The sequence below is a fragment of the Maniola hyperantus genome, chromosome 3, assembly GCF_902806685.2.
Source record: "Maniola hyperantus chromosome 3, iAphHyp1.2, whole genome shotgun sequence".
In the NCBI taxonomy this organism is placed as follows: Eukaryota; Metazoa; Arthropoda; class Insecta; order Lepidoptera; family Nymphalidae; genus Maniola; species Maniola hyperantus.
The window spans coordinates 5,500,505-5,515,281 of NC_048538.1; the positions used below are offsets into that span (position 1 = coordinate 5,500,505).

General features: G+C 36.2%; 1 protein-coding gene and 1 long non-coding RNA gene across 8 annotated transcripts in view; both read left to right on the forward strand.

The window, feature by feature from the left end:
* Window positions 1-14,777, forward strand: part of LOC138404751 (uncharacterized) — a 622,276-nt gene that overhangs the window by 488,474 nt on the left and 119,025 nt on the right. The window lies entirely within an intron of this gene.
* The window catches only part of Syx1A (Syntaxin 1A), an 84,441-nt gene that overhangs the window by 59,923 nt on the left and 9,741 nt on the right, over window positions 1-14,777 (forward strand). For 3 of the 7 annotated variants that reach the window (XM_034984677.2, XM_034984676.2, XM_069509655.1), the window contains exons 4-7: window positions 3,516-3,590; window positions 4,329-4,585; window positions 5,356-5,493; window positions 6,093-6,203. In XM_034984677.2, coding sequence (XP_034840568.1) covers window positions 3,516-3,590; window positions 4,329-4,585; window positions 5,356-5,493; window positions 6,093-6,203 — 581 coding nt within the window. Of the gene's footprint in view, window positions 1-3,515; window positions 3,591-4,328; window positions 4,586-5,355; window positions 5,494-6,092; window positions 7,040-9,343; window positions 14,703-14,777 lie in introns of those variants that run through there. The other 4 variants (XM_034984678.2, XM_034984675.2, XM_034984679.2 and 1 more) reach the window with 4 other exon arrangements.

Sequence of the window (14,777 nt, forward strand, 5' to 3'; positions counted from 1 at the left end):
CTGTTATTTATTGTTATATTAGCTGACACTTTGCAACAGCTTTTCACAGCAACAGCTTTTTCTCCAGCAGCATTAGCAGGTTTCATCTTATGGTCAAATTACTCACTTTGTACTAATAGGGCAAATATCGAGTATGACGCACATTAGCATTTAGTATAATTGCAGCGCTTCCGAAACGGTTTTCCGGTCGGGTTGGTTTTTACCTAATATACAATATTTGTCAATGCAAAATAGTTAAGCCCTAGTTGACGGAAGTACATTTCGGAATTGAGCTTTATAAAGAGTGACTTGGATTTTGGGTGATGCCAATGTCAACATGGCTGGCATATCCTCAATATTATATTGATGTTCTGTCGTGGTTCACAATTTAGTCGCAGCATTAATCACGCTCGGTTGCAGCGTTTCATCTGTCAAAATGCGTGCTGAGTAATATTCGTGCTCGATGCATAAATCGTTCCGAAGATTTGCAAACACTGATGGCAATCGAGAATATTGCAACAGACAGGCAATTAGAAATACTGATAACGGTGCTTATGTTGGTGTTTTATTATACACATTAATAACCGTGCTGAAATATTGAACGAATGATCCTTTCTGTCTATGTAGTTGTGTTGGTCACGTACGGTACAGAATAATTCGACAAATGGTTCGATGATTGTTTTACGCTGGCCATACACTATCCAAAGACATGGCCGGAACTTGTATGGAGTTGTACCCTGCACTTTCCGCTGCAAACTTGAGGGTAAACTTGATCGTGTATGACCAGCGTTAGGAAACCTTCGTACATTCTCTACTTCTTTTTCGTAATATTTGTTCCTGAAGATTCTTTGTATTCCCTGTTGTATTTACTAGAAGTCTGATCATTCCACAAATCCAGATTTGGCAAGTTACCAATTATTTTAGGTACTGAGCTCTAAACGAGAATCGTCTGTTTTGTGATCATTGAGGTTTGTCGCCACAATAAAATACTAATTCGGTCTTCGTATAATTTTATTGTACAAGCATCCCAGTAGAGTATGTGGATTATAAGGAATCTGAACGACCTTTCTTTATGATGTGTGCCAGTTTTTATTATGAGAAAATACATTCATAACGTCTTCATAATTTTATGTATGATGAAATATTAAACAGATACTCCATGCTTGCTAGGTCGGATGTTAGACACGTACGATACGAAATATTTAGACAAATAGCTTCGACATTTGGATATTTCGACGTTCGATAATTACGTGAAATTGTTATCATAATGTTATTTACTTGAGTCGGGTTATTAATAACTCCTCCGCTTTGGAAAAACAGGCCAAGTTCGAGTCAGGCTCGCACACTGAGGGTTCCGTACTACAGTTGTATTTTTTCGTCATTTTGCACGATAATTCAAAAACTATGATGCATAAAAATAAATAAAAATCTGTTTTAGAATGTAGGTACAGGTGAAGACCTTTCATATGATACCCCACTTAATATAGTCACTCACTTCGAAAGTTGAAAATACTAATTATTAGTTCATGACCACAATTTTTTTTTGTGTGATCCAACCCTAAATTCACGGTTTTCAGATTTTTCCCCGAATGTCAGCTATAAGATCTACCTACCTGCCAAATTTCATGATTCTAGGTCAACGGGAAGTACCCTGTAGGTTTCTTGACAGACAGACAGACAGACAACAAAGTGATCCTATAAGTGTTCCGTTTTTCCTTTTGAGGTACGGAACCCTAGAAACACACTAAATGTGAAATATTTTGTAGATTTTATAGATATTTTACAGAATTTACACAAGCGTTAATAATTTTACTTTTGCCTACATAAAATTCATCAGACATTTATCATAAATAATAATATCGTATTAAATAAATAATTTTACTTTTGTCTGCACAAAATTCATCAGATATTTATCATGAACTGGTATTCATACTTTATATGGATGATAAAATTGTGACACCTGCATAAAGCACGTCCGGCACAGAAGCGTTCACAAAATTGGTTTAATATTTGGATTATTGAAGCTGTGATAGCCTATTGGTTAAAACGTAGGCCTTCTATTGGCAAGGTGAGGGTTCGAGTCCGGGCACGCACCTCTAACTTTTCAGAGTTATTTGCGTTCTAAGCAATTAATTAATATCACTTGTTTTAACGGTGAAGGAAAACATCGTGAGGAAACTTGCATGCTTGAGAGATCTCCATTATGTTTTCGAAGGTGTGTGAAGTCTGCCAATTCGCATTGGGCAAGCGTGGCAGGCTATGGCCTTCTCATTCTGAGAGGAGACCCGTGCGCAGTATGGAGCCGGTGATGGGTTGATCATCTACACTTTGCCGTGGTGGTGCCCATCAAATAGTATCCAATCATGATAGACCGTTTACGTCACATTTAGTTCTCAACTTTCTTGCATTTCCGTGTTTTACTAGAGTGCGATTATTATTCCAAGCCACATTTGGCAAGCTACCAGTTTGATGTATTGATCTCCACAAATTAAACTCATTTTTTACTGAGTTTATATTAAACACGTGAAGGAAATCTTCTAAATTAGAAAGATGTTTCTTTCTAAGATTTTAATTTAGTATATTTTTTTAACAATACGTTCATACGAGAGCGCTTACGAAACATAAATTACGAAATAATAGTACCTAATGTAAAAAGCAATAAAAGCCCATAAAATGATTTCCCTAGAAACCCATTCAGATAAATCTAGAGAAGAACAGAAATGAAAGCCAAATATACCTAAAATGTCATTCATAAAATAAACTCAAATTTAAATTCTAGAAAGCAACGAATGTACACAAAAAGGCGCATTCAGACGTAATCGAATGAACTGACCGTGTTTTTAAATAGGCTCAGCTTTTTAATATTGCTAACGACCCTATAGCTCGCTGTGATTACGCTACCTATAGTACGCGCCAGGGCGAGATGGCAATCAGGGAGGAAACGCCCCGCACACCCGCACAACCCTCGCGCTAACTCGTTGCGGGTGAGCGCGGGAGACGTGCGGGTGTGTGGGGCTTCCCCCGCCTCATACCCCGATTGCCATCTTGACCTGTCGCGGACTATACGTGGGTCCTGTTTTAATTAACATTTCAAATCTTGTGTATCAACCCAATTAGCGTACACATCAAAATATATGTATAAACTGTAGCGGGAATGAATTTTATCACATTTACATCATTATTATACGATACGATATTAGTATATAATATACGTTATGTATAAAGTGTGCATAGCATGTGGCAAGATAGAGCGACGATGGCTGTTTGCTATCTTTGAACTAACTATATGATATCTCTATATACATATAAATATGAATCGCTGAATGTGTTGCTGATCGCAAATCTCGAGATCAGCTGAACCGATTTCGCTAATTATATTTTTATAATATTCCTTAAAGTACGAGAATGGTTCTTACGGAGAGAAAAAAGTATTAAAAAAAATTAAAGAATCGACTGTTAGGTGGTACGAAGTTCAGCTAGTGCATAATAATTATGTCATCTTTTGTCTACATGCAACATTCTTTCATTATTTTCAGAAACAAAGCACGAATTAGAAGATCTCATGGCTGATATTAAGAAAACCGCCAACAAAGTAAGAGGAAAGTTAAAACGTAAGTATAAAACACATGATTAGTTATGTAATGTTATTTACTTACACTAACAGTGGCGTGCACAGTGTTCGAAGCCAGGGTAGGCATTAGTTAGGTAGGCTGTTTACATGCAGGTCATAATGAAAAATATGCATTGAGCTATTACAACTGGGGTAAGCAGTGCATTTATGCCTTTATGACCTGCACGCCACTGTACACTAATATGTCCAGCTGTTGATTTCGAACTTATATGAGTTCAAACAGACCCCAGAATTAATCATCTTAATCTTACAGACCTTATAACTTTGTACGATAAAAATAATAGAAATAAACAATTAATTATAAATATATATATATATATATCCCGGCTATACTCTCGTGGTTAGTCGATGTAAGCCCGACTAGTTTCGAACCCATCGGGGGTCCTATTCGCTGATCGGGATCATCTATATTTATAACTAGCTTATGCCCGCGTGGACTACACAAATTTCGGACCCCTATTTTTACCCCCTTAGTGGTTGAATTGTCAAAAATCCTTTCTTAAAGCTACGTCATAATAGCTATCTGTATGCCAAATATCAGCTCGATCCGTCTAGTAAGTAGTTTGAGCTGTGCGTTGATAGATCAGTCAGTCAGTCAGTCAGTCAGTCACCTTTTCGTTTTATATGGTCTTTTCGTTAGATGGAAATCATAGTCATGATAGTTTAAAAGTTAAAACGATCAATTCTCTCTCAACACTTTATGAAAATATTTTCACAGACATAGAGCAAAACATCGAACAGGAGGAGCACTCGAACAAATCGTCAGCGGATCTCAGGATAAGAAAAACCCAGCACTCGACCCTTTCGCGCAAGTTCGTGGAGGTGATGACCGAGTACAACCGCACCCAGACGGACTACCGAGATCGGTGCAAAAATAGAATACTACGACAGCTTGAAATCACGGGCCGTGCGACCACCGATGATGAACTGGAAGCCATGTTGGAGCAAGACAATCCTGCGGTTTTCACTCAGGGGGTAAGAGGGCTTTTTAATCATTCGTTCACTAATACAGCTCGTTTAAATTTTCTAGTAAGATCAAACAACGAAGCGTATGCATGCTTTGTTAAAGCTTGGCTTAAACTTTAACTAAAACTTGATGTTTAAAAACATCAAGTTTTAGTTTTATTATTTACTTACTGACTTCGTCCGCGTGGATTTAGGTTTTTAAAAAATCCCGTGGGAACTCTTTAATTTTCCGGGATAAAAAGTAGCCTATGCCATCCCTTCCCCGGGATGTAAGCTTACTCTGTACCAAATTTCATCAAAATCGGTTAAGCCGTTGGGCCGTGAAAAGCTATCAGACAGACATACACACTTTCGTGTACTAATATTAATATGGATTTCAAACAAGTTCTTAAGAAAAGGAATAAAAAAAGGAAAAAATGGAACTTAATTTTTCAGTAAGAGCCTATAATATCTCGGGTTATTACTGGAGTATTCTCCGGTTTAGGAGCGGACTGAATTCCGAAAGGTCTGCGGTTCAAACCCTACCCGTTACACTACTGTCGTACCTCCTCCTAGCACAAGCTTTACGCTTAGTTGGAAGGGAAAGTGGAATATTAGTCGTGGCATCAACATGGCTATTCTTAAAAAAAGACGATCTGATGTTTTAGCCATATCGAGTGGTTAGTCCCCTTTTCCGGGCGTGGGACCGGCTCTGCTATGGTCAAAACAGCTCATGATAATTTTCACCACAACAGATGTAGAGTTACAGTCGTTCATATGTGACATTAAAATGTTTCCAGATCATCATGGAGACGCAGCAGGCGAAGCAAACGCTGGCGGACATCGAGGCGCGGCACGCCGACATTATCAAGCTGGAGACGTCTATCCGCGAGCTGCACGACATGTTCATGGACATGGCGATGCTCGTCGAAAGTCAGGTCAAATACATAGCTTATTTACTCATTTTTTTAAAATGATTTAATGACTTTTTACTCAAGGGCTTAGCAAGGGATATAGCAAGAGGTCCAGGCGCGGACTGCATCGTCAGTTACCACGAAATATCGTAGTCAAGGGCTTCGGAACTGGCAGGCCCTTGTTGTATTTCGTTCCATAGAGCGCCATACATTTTGTCTTAACAAGCATCCCTTCTACACGCCCGGGGCTTTTGCTGTCAAGTTCCTTAGACCTTGGACCAGCTACCCGATGGTAGCTGGTAAGTGACCGATAATGTCTAAGATGGAAACAGGCTAACCTGGAAAGGGTATGATAGTTTACCCAGGTAACCCTTCTAATCGGTTGCTTGACTCTGCGGTTTTCCAGTAGGGTGGTAATTAGCCACGGTCTTAACTTACCCTCAAGTTTCTAAGACCAATACATACAAACTCTTCAAGCAAAACATTCGCGTAGGAGTAATCGTAAGATTATTTTTGGTATGTTCATCAAACTAGGTTATTGATGTCCAGGAACCCAATTTTACGTGTGTTTTGTACAACTTTTTCCACTGGTGTATTATCTAAACAAGCTCCTATGGATACAGGGTGAGATGATCGACCGCATTGAGTATCATGTAGAACACGCTGTGGACTATGTCCAAACTGCCACACAAGACACAAAGAAGGCCCTAAAATATCAGAGCAAAGCTCGACGGGTGAGTTTTTCCTACACATGTGTCGGTTCATTCGTTTCTAATGCGTTTTTTTGTTTTGTTTGTCCTGTTCCCGACCGCCATCGCCCGTCCTCACGTCCCGGTCCCGCCTGTCATTGTGAACGGTTCAACTTCCAACCATGCATTTGTTTTGCGTCGGCGATTCGGTGATTGGTTCACACATGATGTTTTTCATTTTAACCTGTACACACATTATGCATTTACAAATTGGCTTTCACTGTTGTGTTTCTAACTGTTCATGTGACTCGGACTAACTCGATGGAAGTGGGCTTCTTAATTTAATCTCATTATTTGACTTTGTGTATCACTAATTTGACTTTCGTTTGATGTGTGCGTTATTTGCCTTCTGTATATGGGTGCTATTTGTTATATAATAACTAACCTTCCACTCGATAGTTATATTCGAATATGTATTTATTCTAACATGTTATTATGTAGCAAGTGTAACGATCGCTGTGGACTAACAAAATCTGTATTTAATTAAGGTATTTAAATGTAATATTGTTAATCACGTGTGTAATTTGTTTATCTTATGGGCCTTTTTTACTTTTTTCATTTCTAACTCTTTAACCTTTCCGATTAGTACTTCGGTCGGCTCCTGTAACATACTCACTGGGTCGTATAAACCGTATGAACCAATCGACCGTATGCAAAGTTTGGTCGTGCGTCCCATTTCCTCCCAGCGCCACTGACCTTAGCGCGAGCAGGGCGAACTGATAGATCGCATCGAGCACCAAGTGACCTCGGCTAAAGACTACGTAGAGAGCGGCGAGAGCGAGCTCGTCTCGGCTTACAAATGGGCTACTAAGGCGAGAAAGGTAACGAAACAAGACGCCTTTCATCCCTCCTCTACTCTTACGGAGCTTTGTTCCGACACAAAACATCGGTCGATGTCACCAAGGTTTCTGGCACCGGGATTTAACAAGATAAATAATTTAATTACCCTCATTAAATGCTATTAATGTTCTATTGATTACATCTAACTTTTGATGTTACAGTTTTTTAACTAAATGTCTCTACTTTTGCATGATCAATAATTAATTAGAACCAACTATTATTCTAAATACAGATTTATTTTTAAAAACTGCTACTACTATTTTTTTTTTTAGTTGAATGCACCGTACTGCATGTCATGGTATTCTAGTATGCGATATAAATAATATAAATTGCATGGTACGTATGAAGTACTATACCACATTTACATTTAGCCGAATATAGCACAAAAATTAAATGGAATAGAGATATTTTTATTCTTATAAACTTTTACAAGTTTACTTTTGAACAGTAAGACACTAAGATCCTGCACAGACAGCAAGTGTTCAGCCGTTCTGAGTTCTACGTTCTGCGTTCCGCGTTCTTTGTAACGTTATAGCGCCACGCAGACAGTAGGCAATCAGACCTCGCCGCGCCGGTCAGAGTGAACGCTTGCGTTCTTGCGTTCTATTCCCAAAAACACAAAGATTTGCGATTCTCTAGTTGGTATCTAGTTTTCTATTTAATTTTTATATAATTATTATGTAATTAATTGAAGCTATTTATTGACATTCGAAAGTACATAAAAAATCGTTCTTCACCTTCAAGCAATTCAGGAAAACGAATACTGAATTCTCCGTTTTCTCGCTCAGTATTAATTGGATGCACCCAGTATTTTCTTATTTTATTTTATTAGACTCTTCTAGACTCCACAAAAGAAACGCCTTGTCTTCGGAATATGAACTATCGAGATACTTGTTTCACATACAACTACTGTAGCAAAAATGGAACGCAAATTTGTTGAACACCTGCGTGCGTTAAGAACTCCTAGAAGACTGACCAAAAGAACGCGAGTTGAACGCTTTTCTGTCTGCGTGGGTTCTTATGGTATTTAGATAATTAAGACAGTCTTACGCCGGAGCAGCAACATGCGACAATGCAGCATGCTACACGTGGAAACTATTTTGCGGTTTCTCGGCATTAAAAAGAGTGCCGCATGCAAGCATCATTCTTCAAGCATTCTTTTTTATGCCAAGACAACATCGTTCTTGAGAATTGGAATATTACGACGACAGCCTGCCGGCGATTCTTGCTACATTTTGAATTATATTGTAACTTACAGCCATGTGGCATGCCTCAATGTCGCACTGTTTCTCTGGCGTAAAATGGACTTTATTTACAGTAGCTCGAGTAGAAATGGCAACATAATGTAAATGGGATATAAGCAACAAGTAAATGTTTTACGCTTTGGTTGTTGTGTGGTATATGGTCGCTGTTTGTATTCATTTATTGAATGTTTTATATTGATAAGTTATTTTAATTACTTTATCGGAAAATTGAATTGCATGTTACTAATTTATCACAAAATATATAGCAAAACTTTTATTAACGTTTAATACAGTTTGGTACAAAAATTGATTACGACAATGCCTATTGTCTACTCGTTAAAGTAGTACTATATGTTTCAAAAAAGAAAATACCTATTTGTACCACTAGTAAGTGGTAAAGAGACAAAAGACAAAAATTCAATATTTCTAATATTATTTTCAGTCATATTATCTGTTAAACTTTTTATGAGTCTTAATATTAATATTCCATGTTTGACATTGCAATTATATTATTTGAAGTATCATGTAGAGTAGAGTGCAAATCAACAAGTATTTATATTAGCATCTTATCACGACCGAGTGTTCAAAGTCAAAACCTTGTAACTGCTTTTAAAATATTTAAATATGTATGGAGAGACATATTGCTGACAAAAAGCCAATAATAACAATTAATTACGATTCCAATCATACTTAGTCTTTTTGGTGAGATGATTACATAATTTTCATTCGGGATTCTTTCTCAGTTCTTTAAAAAAATTGTCTACACCAAAAAATAGATATTTAAAGCACTTTTAACACCACCACTCCCCAGTAGCAAATTAATATATATAGGTCAAATTCTAAGTAAGACAAAAGTATTAACTAAGGTATAGAGTAATTTGGCACTTACAAGGTTCTGATTTTACACAGGCTAATTAATTGGATCGTTAGTAATATCATGTAGGCGATAAAACTTTTGTAATGTTTCTTCACTTATTCATATTACTTATATTATTCATCGCAGTGATTTTATTTTGTTTTTCTTTTTCTTTATCATTACAGAAAAAAATCTTCCTCATAATATGCCTGTCAGTTACGCTGGTTATATTAATAATAGTGCTCGCGGTCGTGCTGAAGTAAAAGGCGCGGGCGAGGCCAGTGACGTCATCGGGCCTCATATACGATAATATATGGTGCAAAAACTGATATACCTATAATTTATCACTAGTTATAAGTGAACGCGAGTATATAACAGTGATTTGTAATGCCTGCCGGCTTTTTGTATCGCACAAGGAAGCATGCCGTCACGAGCGCATGGAGTCACAAAACTAGATTTGGCTGTGCTGTTTGCGATTGTAATTTTCATGACTTGTTAACATAAATTAAAATTATTTATTTCCACTTAGATTAGATATCTCAGGATTTCGGTATAAATGCTTCATTATAGAGGGATGATGTACATATATTAATTATTCTAAAAAAATAATGTCCTCAATTTGATTATATGAATTTCGTGGGCTTAGAATTTGAAACTGGCAACTCAGAAATAGGTACTTGAATTTAAATAAATAATATACATATAGATCTCTAAGTCATAATTATACATAATATTGTGTACGATTTTATTTTTGTATAGTCGTGTGTACCAAAAAATATAAATGCGTCTTCTTATATTTCCTTTCTAAATTGCAGTTACCATGTTCTAACTCTAAGCCGACGATATGATTTAATCCACTAAAGTATAATATGTAAAATAAATAAATAAAAACATTTGCAGCACAGCCGTTTATTGAATATTGTATTTATTTCTAAATTCTACTAGGTATAGTAGATAGAAGACAATATTTGAAAAGTGCAATAAAAAGATTGTGCTTTAGGATAGGTAGTTACTGTGTTTTGTGTAAATATTGTGTACCTGGTATTACCAATAAAGTTGTAACTGGTCTTTACATTTCTTGTACATATATACTGTTAAAGGCTAAAAATATATCCTTGTTGCAAAAATTGCATCAAAAAATACAGTGATTTTCTAATAATAGTCGGGAAATTCCGGTGTATACTAATCTCTTAATTAAATTAACAGTCTAAAAGAAAAGCTCACCCTTTTCTCGGTGAACATTGTGAAAAGAATATCACTACTGCAGACCTATTTGCTTTACAGATTGTGTACATCCGAATTAGCACCATGACTGTCATTTGGTAGATATTACCTATTTTTACACACGATGTATAAACGCAGAGTCAAGCGTACATCACAAAAAGAGTATAATTTTAAATATAAATTATAAATAATTAGTTAAGTAATGATTAAGTTTTTGTCCTAATCGGATTATATAATTCCTGAATTATCACATTAATGTTTGTAAGAGATATAACAATGTTTGAGCTTTGCCATAAGATAGTCTCATCTAATATTCCTCAAGAGAACAATTGTTTATTTATTATATTATATTTATTAATCAATAATATATTAAAATAAAAGTGCGTTTACTTGGGATAACAAAAGTTGAAATGAACAGTTAAACATGTAAATTTTTAATGTTATTAATTATTAGTTATTACTCATTTTAGATTGATGCAGTGACTAGCGCCTCTTTGTTAGCACGTGATTGTCTGCCTTTATAAATAGTGTGGCTAACTATGTTGTACACCATCTCTACAGAGAACTAAATCGACAGGTTTAAATTACTGCTGTCCTTTTCCGCGGGCAGAAAGGAATAGAAATACATTTAGACCTGTCATTTTATTTTTATTTAGAGATTGTGTACAACAAAATTAGCCACATTATCGGCAGAAATTCATTATTAATCAATCTATTTGTAATGTCGATTGTCGATGTCATTTAACAATGTTGTTATTTTGTCAAAAAAAGATCATACATTTTCCCGCCCAAAACACGTTGCAATTTATCGATAACTTGAAAAAAATTGATCGACTATTAATTTCGGCCGTAAGTCACACCATGTGCTGGCATAAAAAAATCACATTCAGACTGCTGCGCCACTCACTGTCCATAGACCTGCCTTCATTTAAGAGACAACTAAAAGGCTTATAAGCTGTAGATTTTTATATAGATTCAATCCATGGAGCCTACCGGATTCTACACTCTTCTATTCATATTGATTATTGATACTTATTGAAGTAAGACAATTTTGCCCTTATCACGCAGCCAAAATGGCGCATTTTATTGCTATGCATTGTAAAACCAGTATTCCACATAGATGTAAGATTTTGCTTCTGTTAATTAGATTTATTATTTCCCAAATAATATATCCGATATCAGGGTTCACATAATTATTTTTTGTTTAGAACATGGCGACCCACTACTGTGCGCCGTGAACTTTAGTGTGCCATTGTAAGGCTGGCGTCCACTAGACTTGCTGAGTCAAGTCGAATTGAATCGCAATAATTCGCCACCTATATGTTTTCTATAGAACTGCGTCGAATAACGACGCGCCACAGTGCGCCGAAAATAATGATTTGTCATACTTTCAAACGCGTTTCGGCTAGATTCGGCGTGCCTCAGGTGGACGTCAGCCTTTAAAAAGCAGTTGCATACTTTTCCTGAAATTTACATGTTAAGGTCATTACAAGCGTAACTTTGCAAGCTACGAGTATAAGCCGAGTTGCATTCGGTTTCATATTAAAATTTGGTGAGTATGTCATATTAAGTCATGTCTACATTATTCATATTCATTTTATTTTGCATTCCAATATAGACAATGATTCTTACAAATATTGTGCCCAGATCATATCGTTGATCGTGGAACCCCAAATATTGGAACCCCATTGGATACTGGCTGGTCTACTGCAACTAATGGCTTTACGTTGCGCGTTGAAGCGTGTTTATTTATTAAATAGAGAAGACGTCAATACAATTCAGCATAATATGTCACAATCTGTCGTTCATAACGGCTGCTCGATTGCAGTAGAATCGCAATCACTTGTGATTGGTTCACTATTGGCTACAATACAGTGTTGCAACAAGAATACCGTAAATTCAACCAATTACAACAATTGCGATTGTAATAATGATTGATGCAGGTTTCCGGAAGCGACCTAAAGGCCAGGTCATTATGGGATTACCTCGTAGATGACACAAAATTAGTTGACATCTCGAATTATTACGCTTGTTAGGCCTCACTCTTATTTTGGATTATTGCCACTTGCAACATATTACTTAAGGTTTACAGTCATATTATAAATCAGGTCTATAGTTATATTTTTATGACTGCCATCGTAATATAACAGACATGTTATTTGTGTACTTACTTACAATTCACGTATGATAATAATAATTCGTACGCTTCTACGTGTTTTTCAATAAATCTGCTTACAGTTCATAAGCTTGATTCCCAGGACAGCTGTTGAAGTGTGGTGGCAAAGGGTATAATTGTAGTAGTAATAAACAGACTTCGTTTAAGGAAGGACGTGTGTATCATTTGGATCCCCCCCCCCCCCCCTCGTGGGCACAACATATGGCGACCCTGCCAGGATATTTTTTTCTATTGTGGGGGCCTAACTTTCTTAATGAAATTCTAACATCTTCTAACTTATGAAATACAGTGCATAATTCTTCTGTCATTTATTAATTATTATAACTTAATAACTAACGAAACATTTGACCTACTTGATATTAATTAATTAAGGTGTTACGCATTATTATTACGAACCGTATTCGTTCATCGCTTGAGCTGTCCCGCTGGAATGGTCATCAGGCTGGGGATGGGTCTTGTTTGTCCTGGGTGTCACGCGCGCGGCCGGATAACCTCATCCGAATTCTCCTGAAGGCGTCGTCACGAAGCTGATGTTGAACCATGTTGACTTGGCATTTTTGGTATTGTTTCAAAATTATAAAGACAATTGCCGCACCACACACTGCTATCAACGTTGATAAAAGTACATTATTGGTCCATATGTGAGTTGATGTATCAACCACTGCGCCGTTTGGGAGAGCACCGTTTCCTTGTTCTCACAAACGCACTTCGAACACTCTTTGCCCATTTTTTCCTTCAAAAGTGATACCAATGTACTTGCTTGAAACGTCGGCCACCAGTAATAATCGGGGAATGCTTGCATCATGCCCTAGTTGCGACATTATCGTTACACGTCCCTGATTGTCCGTAATTTTCCGCTAAAAGTGCTGATGTGCCAAAACCGCAACGAAACTTGAGCTCGCGTTGGCAGGGTCGCCATATGTTGTGCCCACGAGGGGGGAGGGGATCCAAATGATACACACGTCCTTCCTTAAACAAAGTCTGTTTATTACTACTACAATTATAGTTATACCCTTTGCCACCACACCTCAGTCATAGTGACATGCGTAAGGCTAGGGCGGCGGCGTTGAGAATCGATCATAATAACTATCGCTTATTTTTAATATTCATAACTGATTGATTGACAAACAACGTACAACCGATGGATCTAGAAGAATAAAAAGAGTTCTTTATAATGACGTCCTTAGGTGAGTACTAAGAAAAAAAATTATTTTGAGAAACATCCTTAAAATTCACGTGGATTCATGATGTCGTGTGTATCTGCTAGTTTTAAATAAAAGTTTTAAGTTGTGTTATTATTAAATAATAGTATTAAAATGTTTAGTAAAATTGATTTTATTTGCAAGATTTGATAGAAGATTTGAAAATAACTTCTAGTCTGTGGTTGAGATAAGGCGAAAAAGTCACTATTTGTGCATTCCCACCAATAAAGTATAATATTATTTAAAATTGCAATTGCATACCTAATACCGTCGCAAAATACAGAACTTGATGGCGTGATTTTGATGATAGTTGTCCTGGGAATCAAGTTATATTTTATGCACTGTAACTTTACTATTCTCTGTGCATTTTTCAATTAACGTATGTGTAAAATGTTTTGAAATATTGCCTTTTTGCTGTACATTATTATAAAGAATTAGTGCATTTAATATTAGCATTTCTTTTGCTTACTAGTAATATACCTGATTTAATTAAAAGGAAGTGCACACTTCATGTAATATTAATCTTACTATTTGTAATTTATTTAATTATCTACATATTATTATTACTAATTAACGGTGATTGAAATTGTGTAACCTATCGTGCAAATTGGTTGACGTTTCGATTGTACCTACTATGCAATAGTGATGTGTGTGCAATGTACCTTATCTTAGCTTCAGCACTTATTTATATAATCAAAAGACTGGAAAACGTTATTTAATATCATTATAATTGTTAATATTTTTACTTAATTAATTTTCCTAATTAAAAGTACGTTTCGTATTTTTTGTTTTCATAAACGTTCATTGAAACATACCTTTTACAAAGGGCCATTACAAAGTTGTTTATATTTTGGTTTTATTTTTCAGAATAGTTAGATATTACTTAAACATGATGTTAATGTTTTCGAAACTGAAAGAATTACATTTATTTATTTTATTTCGTTTTTTTTAATTACCACCACCATTACCACTAATGTTAAGGAAAAGGCAAATGACGCACCCACTAGCCAAATCCCT